This window comes from Mirounga leonina, unplaced genomic scaffold (genome assembly GCF_011800145.1).
Source record: "Mirounga leonina isolate KUSES-001 unplaced genomic scaffold, KU_Mleo_1.0 Mir_94, whole genome shotgun sequence".
Classification (NCBI taxonomy): domain Eukaryota; kingdom Metazoa; phylum Chordata; class Mammalia; order Carnivora; family Phocidae; genus Mirounga; species Mirounga leonina.
In genome coordinates, this window is record NW_023270855.1 from 47,333,464 (window position 1) to 47,344,419 (window position 10,956).

General features: G+C 46.9%; 1 protein-coding gene across 10 annotated transcripts in view; it reads left to right on the forward strand.

The window, feature by feature from the left end:
• EPS15L1 (epidermal growth factor receptor pathway substrate 15 like 1) overlaps positions 1–10,956 on the forward strand; it is a 94,901-nt gene that overhangs the window by 17,595 nt on the left and 66,350 nt on the right. For 8 of the 10 annotated variants that reach the window (XM_034997851.1, XM_034997852.1, XM_034997858.1 and 5 more), the window contains exons 2-6: positions 6,062–6,103; positions 6,281–6,370; positions 6,828–6,875; positions 8,602–8,697; positions 9,351–9,413. In XM_034997851.1, the coding sequence (XP_034853742.1) occupies positions 6,062–6,103; positions 6,281–6,370; positions 6,828–6,875; positions 8,602–8,697; positions 9,351–9,413 (339 nt within the window). Of the gene's footprint in view, positions 1–3,923; positions 5,885–6,061; positions 6,104–6,280; positions 6,371–6,827; positions 6,876–8,601; positions 8,698–9,350; positions 9,414–9,448; positions 9,522–10,956 lie in introns of those variants that run through there. The other 2 variants (XM_034997855.1, XM_034997860.1) reach the window with 2 other exon arrangements.

Here is a 10,956-nt window from a genome sequence, read left to right on the forward strand (position 1 = left end):
CCCAGGACCCTGAGATCATGACCTGAGCCGTGGGCAGATGCTTAACTGACTGAGCCACCCATGGGCCCCGTCTTCTGCCCATTTTTAAATTGGATTATTTGGTTCTTTGGTGTTGAGTTGTATAAGTTCTTTATATATTTTAGATACTAACCCTTTATTGGATATGTCATTTACAAATATCTTCTCCCATTCAGTAGATTGTCTTTTAGTTTTGTTGGTTGTTTCCTTTGCCGTGCAGAAGCTTTTTATTTATTTATTTTCAAAGATCCTTTTATTCATTATTTTTATTTTAAAGATTTTATTTTTTTGAGAGAGAGAGTGAGCACAAGCAGGGGTAGTGGCAGGCAGGGGGGGAGGGGGAAGCAGGCTCCCCGCAGAGCAGGGAGCCCAATGCGGGGCTCCATCCCAGGACCCTGGGATCATGACCTGAGCCGAAGGCAGACACTTAACAGACTGAGCCATCCAGGTGCCCCAGAAGCCTTTTATTTTGATAAGTCCGAATAGTTTATTTTTGCTTTTGTTTCCCTTGCCTCAGGAGACCTATCTAGAAGGATGCTGCTATGACCAGTGTCAGAGAAATTACTGCCTCTTCTATTGATCTTTAAGGTTTTAGGTCTCACATTTAGGTCCTTAATCCATTTTGAGTTTATTCTTGTGTATGGTGTAAGGAAGTGGTCCAGTTTCATTTCTGCATGTTGCTGTCCAGTTTTCCCAACACCTTTTGTTAAAGATATCTTTTCCCTATTGAATATTATTTCCTGCTTTGTTGAAGATTAATTGACCATATAATTGTGGGTTTATTTCTGGGCTTTCTGTTCTGTTTCCACTGATCTGTCTGTGCATTATATCTTTTTGTGCCAGCACCATACTGTTTTGATTGCTACAGTTTTGTAATATAACTTGAAGTCTCAAATTGTGATACCTCCAGTTTTGTTTCTCAAGGCTGCTTTGGCTATTCAGGGTCTTTTGTGGTTCCATACAAATTGTAGGATTGTTCTAGTTCTGTGAAAAATGCTATTGGTATTTTGATAGGGATTGCATTAAACGTGTAGATTGCTTGGGGGTGGTATATTTTAACAATATTTGTTCTCCAACATCACTCATCATCAGGGAAATGCAAATCAAAATCACAATCAGATATCACCTTACACCTGTCAGAATGGCTAAAGTCAAAACCACAAGAAACAACAAGTATTGGCGAGGATGTGGAAAAAGAGGAACCCTCATGCACTGTTGGTGGGAATGCAAACCTGTGCAGCCCCTCTGGAAGACAGTTATTGAGGTTCCTCAAAAAATTTAAAGTAGAACTACCCTACAATCTAGTAATTGCACTACTGAGTATTTACCCAAAGAGTACAAAAACGCGAACTTGAAGGGATATATGCATTCCTATGTTCATTGCAGCATTATTTACAAAAGTCAAACTATGGAAACAGCCCAAGGTCCATTGATAGATGAGTGGATAAAGAAGAGGAGGTATATATACACAATGGAATATTACTCAGCCATAAGGAAGAATGAAGTCTTGCCGTTTGCAACGACACAGATGGAGCTAGAGGGTATTATGCTAAGTAAAGTAAGTCAGTCAGAGAAAGACAAATACCACATGATTTCACTCATATATGGAATTTAAGAAATAAAACAAATGAAAAGAGGAAACAAAAGAGACAAACCAAAAAAACAGACTCTTGACTACAGAGAACAAACAGATGGTTACCAGAGGGGAGGTGAGTGGGGGCAGGGGAAAGAGGCAATGGGGATTAAAGAATAGTTATCTTGATGAGCACTGAGTAATATATGGAAGTGTGGAATCACGATATTGTACACCTGAAACTAATATAACACTGTGCTGACTACAGTGAAATTAAAAAAAAAGGATATAGGACAGTAGAAAAGAAAAGGTAAATACAGCTGTTATGGGGTCTTGGCTTTCTGGGGGAAATGACAAGTTGCACTGGTTTTCAAGTCAGTTTATACAGTTGAGTCTTGCACTCTCACTTCTTGTGTTGAATAAAACGCACCATCACGTAATCACGTGCATGCATTTTCCCAAGGCTGCCATGCATGGGAGGCTGTGCTGTGACCCAGTGCCTGGCTCTGTCATGCCTGGGCTATTTTTGCAGCGTGCAAAGTAGGTTAGGGCCACGTGACTTGGGCGCTCCTCTGGCTCTGTGGCTCATTGGCTCTGTGACCCTGGGCAAGGTACCCTCAGTCTGAGCACCTGTAAATTGGGGCTAACAATATACCTGTGCCAAAGTGTTGTTGGAGCATTAAATGAGGTACTAGATAGGAAACCATGAGTGCTCCATAAATGTGACCCTCTATTTATCAGAGCAAGGAATTAAACTTTTTTCCAAAAGTCTTAAAAACTGGTTTGTTTTAAAAAATGCCATTTTTGAGATGAGCAAGGCTGGCAATCATTGCTTTGTTTGGCATGAAAGCACACCCTTTCCCGGAAGAGTGGGAATTCTCCTGGTTCCAGGCATAAAGATTTAGGAAGGGTCCTGCCTGTGGACAAACGCGGGGGTCAGAGCTGGATGGGCTCAATCCTAAGAGGTTTTGGAGCTGCTAGAACCCCAATCTTCAAAGGATTTCCCCTCCAAAGGGGTTCTGCTGTGTTCTTCATCTCAAGCTGCTTTTCTCCAGCGTTAAAATTGCGTGTGCTCACATGAACTGTGATGTTTTGTTTTGTTTTGTTTTTATTATTTTTTTCAAAGATTTTATTTATTTATTTGAGAGAGAATGAGAGACAGAGAGCACGAGAGGGAAGAGGGTCAGAGGGAGAAGCAGACCCCCCGCTGAGCAGGGACCCCGATGTGGGACTCGATCCCGGGACTCCAGGATCATGACCTGAGCCGAAGGCAGTCGCTTAACCAACTGAGCCACCCAGGCGCCCGAACGGTGATGTTTTAAAGCCCTCGCAACAGAAGGGTGTGGACTTGTTCTGGGTTCGCTCCCCTTCCCTGTCGCCCCCCCTTGTAAATTGCATCTAGGCTGGAGGACAGAGCAGAGAGACCACAGAAACTTTTCATGTTATCTCTGAGTATTTTAAGATATGATGAGCAACTGAATGGTCAAATTGAACGTTATGATCGAACCTCATCAATAATTCAGTCACTGCAAGTTGAAGATGGCCCCTTAGCAGGGTGGGTTGGTGAAGGAGATCGCCATCCTGGGCTGGCTGTGTCCTGCTTCCATTTTCAAAGACCTCGCCCAGTTCTCTGCAGCCTCTTACTCTCTGCAGCTTTCTTACACTGAGCGCCTCATCCCCTGGCCCGTTTCCTTTCTGGCTGTGTCCCAGGCTTGGCCCTGGGCTCTCTTTGGGGTCAGACAGAGGTGAAGAGCTCTGGTGTCCCCTCTTAGCGCGCTCTGTCCCAGCAGCTGTAGCACTCCCTCTGGGAGCCGCTGCCGGCACCGGTGAGTGGGTTGTGACAGAGGTTCTCTGCCCAGGAGCTGACCACGTAGACCGCCTGTCACTGGGGGATTCCTGGTGTCAGTTGGCAGCAAGTGTCTTCAGCTCTGTCTCAGTGGCATATCAGGCAGCTTGCAGACGTGACTCCCCCATCCCTGGGATGAGGCGGAGTGGTGAGAGGAAGTGCCAACTAGATCTGGTGTTTTCCCCTTTCCCCCCTTCTGCTTTTGCAGTAGCTGAAGTATGAGTAATCGCATTGAAGCTTCTAACTGCGGTCATTGTCCCAGCTTAACTAAATTGATTCCCAGAGAGAGGAATAGTTGAGGCATGCTCTTGTGGTTTCCCGTCACTTGTGGATATGTGGGATTGAAAGCTGGCCATAGGGGCGCCTGGGTGGCTCAGTTGTTAAGCGTCTGCCTTCAGCTCAGGTCGTGATCCCAGGGTCTTGGGATCAAGCGCCGCATCGGGCTCCCTGCTCCGCGGGGAGCCTGCTTCTCCCTCTTCCACTCCCCCTGCTTGTGTTCCCTCTCTCGCTGTGTCTCTGTCAAATAAATAAATAAAATTTTTTTTAAAAAAAGAAGGCTGGCCATAGACCCATCTGGGGGGTGAGCCCTTAGCACAGACCATTGGAGCTTTGGGTCTGGTGCTTCAAAGGCTTTTCCAGATTATTCAGGGTCTTGGTTTTCTTGATTGTGGATCTAATAGCTCAGAAGCATTTGGGAAGTTTGAAACAGTTGTTAACTCTGTATGTCCCAAATACCCCTTTTTCACTGGAATTTTAGTAGCTTGGAAACCTCTTTTCTTGCCTACCCTGAGATCTTTTAAAAAATCCCACTGGAAATGTATTTCAGACCAGAGCCTCTCTGATTGTTGGTGGGAAGGGGACCTTTGCCATCAGGGTGGAGGCCTCTGGGCTTGTGCATTCCATTCCTGTGAGCCGGTGGCAGGCGATGTGCTGTTGACCTGGCCACTGTCACCTTGTTACCTTGACAAACAGCCAGCCTGACTTTGCTTCATCTGTCCGCCTTAGTGTTCTGAGGAGATGTGCTTTGGAAGCATGCCCGAGTTTTAAACCTGGGAGGTCACACGAGGTGTGATGGCAGGCACTGCTGTCTAAGGTCTGAAGGAGCTGAGAGTGACCGACCCCCCCAGCGACCGGGTCAGGCCAGCGCACCGGGCAGGAGGAAGCAGCCTGCCCAGCAGGCGCCATAGCTGTGTCCTTAACCTCTCGATCCTTCTCCCAGGTGTAATCCCCTTTTCTTTCTCAAGCCATGGCTCCGTGTCACCCAGCCTTGCTTTCCTTTTCATGTTGCTCTGTGTTTAGTTTTCTCTGCTTTTTCAAGATCCCCCCCTTTCTTTTTGTTTTGACTTTCCTCTCTCCCCTTTCAGGTCTTCGTGCTCTTTTCCTTCTATTTTCATTCTGTCTTGGCGGTGTTCTCTGTACTTTCGCTTCTTTATATGCTCGCAGGTGTTGGCATCCCCCAGAGAAGCTGACTGTAATCTCGGCATTATTTTTAACCTGAAGGGAGTCTCTTTATGCCACAGCGGTATGCAAGTGTTGGGCTGGTTCAAATCCGGTGATTGTAACTGGAAGGAACCCACCTCTGCCAGTTTGATTCATTATGAAAAATCACAAGACAGCATTCAAAGACTTCTAAAACACAGTACTCCCACCTCTCATTCAGGCCTCGCTTTCCCCATCCTTCTTGTCTTTAGTGGTCCTGTTCTTCTATATGATTAAGCATAATCGTGTATTCTTCACTTTGCTCCCTAAGTCAATGGCAGGCTTGTGGACTGCTGTTTCCCTTCATGTGGCAAAACACCAACGTGTGTAAGCCTTTAGAGAGCTGACATTGTAGTGGCTGCTTAATTCCTTCCCCAGCTGACACCTCCCCTGGGGGACGGCTCGCTGAGGTCAGGCAGAGAGGCTGTGGACACAGTGCAAAGTGTGAGGGCTCGGCCGCCAACCAGGCCGGATCCAGACATGGCTTCAGTGAGCCACATGACCCGAGAGCGGGTGCTTACCTTCTCTGAACAGTGATGTCTTGGGGATCTGATGGCTGGAATGTGGAGTGTCTTCTGTGCCGAGCCGAGGACTTTGAACTTCCTGCCTGCCACAGTAGGAGTGGTCACTGGCCAGCCCTCTCCCAGCGTGGGCCAGTCAGTGTGCATCCCTTGGTGGCTGGTGGCGGACAAGATGGGTGGGGACGAGATCTGGGGCAGAGAAACCAGTCTGAAGCTTGCGTGTCTGGTGATTCGTGATGACATGCAGAAACTCCTGTTTGGATGCTGGAACCAGAGAACAGTCTCAGAGGAGAGGGTGTCTTTTCCCTCTGAGCTCCTGGACGCATTGAAATCCCCTCATTTGGGGAATGGAAGTCACCTCGGCTGCTGCTGCTTCCTGAATACCAAGTTGTTTGTGTAGAAATTAGGACTTTGAAAGAGCATTAGCGTTTCTCCTTCCCAGACTGAGTAAGTATGTGAGATCTGTGTCTAAAAACAAGCTGCAGTCTGTGTAGAGAGGATGTTGAAAGTGCACACATTTTGATTCTCACTGTTGTACATTTTGGTAATGGCTCTTTGAGGGGATGGCATTTTTTAGGGCGGGGTGTGTCCACTTTTGACCAGTGTCTGTGGTTTTGTTTACAGATTCCCACTGGAAATCCATTATATGAATCTTATTATAAGCAGGTAAGTTTCACTGGTGTCTTTTTGGATTGAATTAGAGAGGGCGTGTCTCAGCAGGCACAAACCTGAGTAGGAGCCCAGTTGGGTCCCTTTCTGTCCTCCAAGTTATCAGCCAATAGCCAGTGGGCTGTGTGCTGCTTTATCTGAGGCCTTATCTCAAGAGTTGTTCCCCCATTCTAGGTAGACCCGGCATACACAGGGCGAGTTGGGGCGAGTGAAGCTGCGCTTTTTCTAAAGAAGTCCGGGCTCTCAGACATTATCCTTGGGAAGGTATGTGAAGACGGATAGTGACCTCTCTTCTGAGGCCGCCCTCAAGGCTGCCCCGGCAGGCGAAGGCCAGACCCCTCTTCCAGGGGATGTGCCTTCTGGGGAGTGGACTGGCCACTGTGAGCCTCTCAGGCTGTAACTGGTGGATATCCCACTTACTGCTTGGGCAGCAGACAAGAGGCCTGAGTGCTTTGGGGATCTTGACAGCTTATAGGTTTATTTTGGCTTTGGAGCTGAGTAGACCTGGGTATTCTCTAGGCTCTGCCACTGACCAGCTGTGTGCCCATGGGGGTGGGGGCAGGTCCTTCACCTGTTGCAAATTTGCCTCCTCACCCACAGCTCAGGAATGGCCACTCCAGCCGACACGTAAGACCCACACGCAGTGGCAGTTGTTCCTGTTATGTGAATAAATGGGTAGTGACTGGCAGGTGCACTCATGAGCATTTTTGTGTTTCCACAGATATGGGACTTGGCCGACCCAGAAGGTAAAGGGTTCTTGGACAAACAGGTATATATATATATACAAATACACACAGAGCAAGTGGAGGGGCTTGGGCCAGAGCCCCGTAGGCTGGGTCACGTCTGCACTTCCTTCCTTGTTACTGCCGCGGACAAGTATTACTAGACATGAGTGTGGCCATCAGGCTAGTAACACTGCAAGGTTTCATTTACTTGTGTGCTTACAGGTGATGAAAATGTTTTCAAATCGATCTATTTTGAAATAATTTAAGACTCTTGGAAGTTGCAAAAGCAGTCCAGAGAGTTCCGGTGTATCCTTCCTCAGCTCCCCACAGTGAGAGCTGCTCATGTCACCATAGCGTGATGCTCAGAGGCTGGCTCGGTGCTAAACTGGAGGCCTTGCTCAGAGCTGGCTGGTTTTACATGGACTTTTGGCGGGGGGGGGTTGGTGTGTATAGTTCTCTGTAATTTTATTGCACAAATTCATGTAATGACCGCCATAGTCATTATGACACAGAACTGCCTGGCCCCCAAAAGAATCTCTCTCATGTTGCCCCGTGGCAGTCACACCCTAACCTTGGTTAGGTTCCTTCTGGTTCCATCTCCAGCATGATTTTGTCATTTTTGAGAATGTTCTGTAAATGGAAATTTATAGTACTTACACATGCTTTTAAATGGTCATATTTTAATTTAGTTCAGTTTTTCCCCAAACTATATCCCAAGGGATGCCATTCCTGGTGTCCTACTGTCCATGATCTGATCCGCTGGGAAAGCACCATCAGCTCTTCCTCCCTTCCTTGAGATTCACACGGTACGTCTGCATGTTGAAAGAGTCTGAGGACCTTGTGGACGAGAAACCTGTTAACTTTGTCTAATGCAGTTCCCAGAAACTTCTTACATCCCCTTTTCTGTACACTCCACTCAGGCATTCTGTGGACATCAGTCTGAGAAAGTCCGATCTAGCGCGTGTCTCTTTGAAGACGTTTTTAAAACTCTGATTGTGTTTATAGCTTTAAAACAGTTCATGTTCTCAGGCTATTTGATCAATTAAAAAAAATTAGGTGATGCTCTGTGAGTCCACTAAGCCTGTGGCATGGCTGGCTCTGGGTTAGGAGGAGGGCAGGGAAGAGCAAAGGCCCCTGATGGCCTAGTTCAGGTTCTTTGTCCATGCATGGGAGGTAAGGTTCACATCGGGCCGGGGGGTGGCGAGTGGGAGAGGCTATCTTCAGCAAGGCCGAGGGATCACAGTGAGTCGTGACAGTCAGTTCCCAAACAACTATTTCAAACCATTTTTAAAAAGTCAACACATATTTGAATCATCATTTATTTATAATCTTAAACTCTAGTCTGCTGCTTATCTAATCTAGCATTTTCCCAAATGTTGGGAGCTCGTTATTGCTTAAAATACATTTATTTAAGGGGCACCTGGCTGGCTTAGTCGATAGACATGTGACTCTTGATCTCAGGGTCGAGAGTTCAAGCCCCATGTTGGGCATAAAGCTTCCTTAAAAAATAATAAAGGTATTAAAAAATATACTCATTTGAAATTTTGGATTGTCCAGAGTGCAATGGACTGAGTCCATATGGCATATTCACAGTGCTCCCAGGGGGACCTTTTGCACATTAAGTCATTGCATATGACTTTTGCACATTGAGTCTTCATTGTTGCAGTGAAGTGAAATTCCTCTCTCCCAAAGCCCGAGGCTGCAGACAGCTCTCCCCCTGTCATCGCCAGCCGGCTAGTGTTTACCCCTCCCCCTTTTTTGGATTTGCAGGGTTTCTATGTTGCACTGAGACTAGTGGCCTGTGCACAGAGCGGCCATGAAGTTACCTTGAGCAATCTGAATTTGAACATGCCGCCGCCTAAATTCGTAAGTGTCAAAATCCTTCGGTTCTTCGTGCTCTTCTGAGATCATCTGTCGATCTGTGTTTTTCTCTCTTTTTTTAATCGAGATGGAATTCATATAAAACTCACCATTTTAAATGAACAACTTAGTGACATTTAATACATTCACAGTGTTTTACAACTGGCCCCTCCCTCTAGTTCCAGGACGTTTTCATCACCCCAAAAGGAAACCCTTTACCCAATTAGTAACCCCTCATGGGATCCCCCTCCCCCAGCCCCTGGCAGCCATTCATCTCTCTGTCTGTATGGATTGGCCTGTTGTGGTCATTTTATGGAATCATAGATCTGGCTGCTTTCACTCATCATAATGTTTCCAGGGATCATCCGCTCCGTAATGGGTGTCAGTGCTTGGTTCCTTTTCATTGCCACATCAGACCGCATTCTGTGGTCGGTCCATTCCTCTGGTGGTGGACATGACAATTCGTGTTTGGGGATTTGTTTGCACACGTATTTTCAGTTCTCAGAGTGGAATTGCTGGGCATATGGTAGTTCTTGTGTTTAACTTTTTGAGGCTTTCCCCATTTGAAAGCACTTTGACATGTGTGTCCTTAGCACAAACATGTCCTCCGTAGTTGAATTCCATGCCAGCCACAGCCGAGTGTTTCTTTTCCTTTCCAGCACGATACCAGCAGCCCTCTGATGGTCACGCCGCCATCCGCAGAGGCCCATTGGGCTGTGAGGGTGAGTGACCCCCGGCGGCGCCCCTCAGCCATCCTCCACATGCAGTTGTTTTAGCCACTTACGGTGTTCAAACGCTACATGGGATGATTGTACCTGGTCTGTTTCAGAGTGAGTTTGCCACAGAATTTAACCAAGACACTCTTTCAGATTAAAATCTTTAAATGGCCGTGACCTTTTTGGACATTGCCCTGCTAAGGCAGTTAGCTGAGTTTCAGGTGATGGATTATTAAAATTTTACAGTTACATTTTGCATTTCCGGGTCATGTTGTGTGGTTTTTGCTGCCTGGGTTGGTTAATCAGGATAGAAGGGCCAGTTGTGAGAACTTCCAAGCTTGAAAACCTCTAAGGTATCTTCGTAGCTCTTGCTTTTATTTCTAGCCAGTTCATGCGTTATTATTCATTCCTTTCTGTTGCTGTCATTGCTTTTGGAAAAGCTTCTCTCAGTACCTGAGGGGACAGCCTCCATGTCCGAAGTCTTTCTAGAAGCAGCAAAGAAAGATACAAGCGATACTCTCTAATACGATAACCTCTAATAACCTCTCATAGGTACAGAATCAGTCCTAAAGAAAATGCACGTGGGACATGGAGACGGTCCCCAGATACTGAGACCTCTTCACTCCTCAGTTGTAAGGGGATTGTCATATTTCCTCACTTCTAGTTGGCTTAAGTACTGACATTAATAACAGTCTTGCTATAAAATAAAGACATTCTCCCCGCCCCCCCCGCCCGACCTCATACATTTCTCCTGTTTTTCTGTTCTGTCCTTGGAAGGGTTTGGAGAAGGGGAGGTTTGGCCAGGGATAGGGCAGGAGACAGCCTCATGTGGCCAAGGAATTGTGGAGTCACCTCTGGGAGCAACTGAGCACTTTGCCGGCAGCAGTCACAGTACCAAAGGAGTTCCTTCTTTGTTGTCCAGTTGCACGGCACTTACTTCGAAAAGAGCTGCTTTGTTGTGGAAAACGGTGCCAGAGAGCTCTTAGTCCTTGAACTGTTCCAGTCCCTTTCTGGCAGGCCTGCATTGAGGCCTCCCGAGAAGGGCTGGTGCCAGAGGAGGCTCTGAGGCCTCACGTAGGAGGCTGGGCAGGAATGGTGCTGTGATGGGGGTAGACTGTTTTCAAGAGAGATTCAGCCATTTCAATCAGAGAAACAGTGACAAAGCTGAAGTGCCAAGTGTTCTTTTCCGTTGGGAGAGCTGCTGGTCTTTGAGCCGGTGGGTAGAATTTGAGACACTCGAGGGGGACACAAGGTGCTCACCTTCTCGGGGCCTCGTGGGTGCAGTATCTGTGTGTGCTCTCCTTTCTGTGTTCTTATTTTCTTTTTAATTATGGTGAAATATAAGTGACATGAACTTCACCGTTTGACCATTTTTTTTTTAAAGATTTATTTTAGAGAGAATGCACGCATGTATGCATACACACATGCATGCACGTGGACAGGAAGGGCAGGGAGAGGGAGAGAGAATCTCATGCAGACAGTTTAGAGAGCGAGAACGCACATATGCGCACACACACATGCATGCACGTGGACGGGAAGGGCAGGGAGA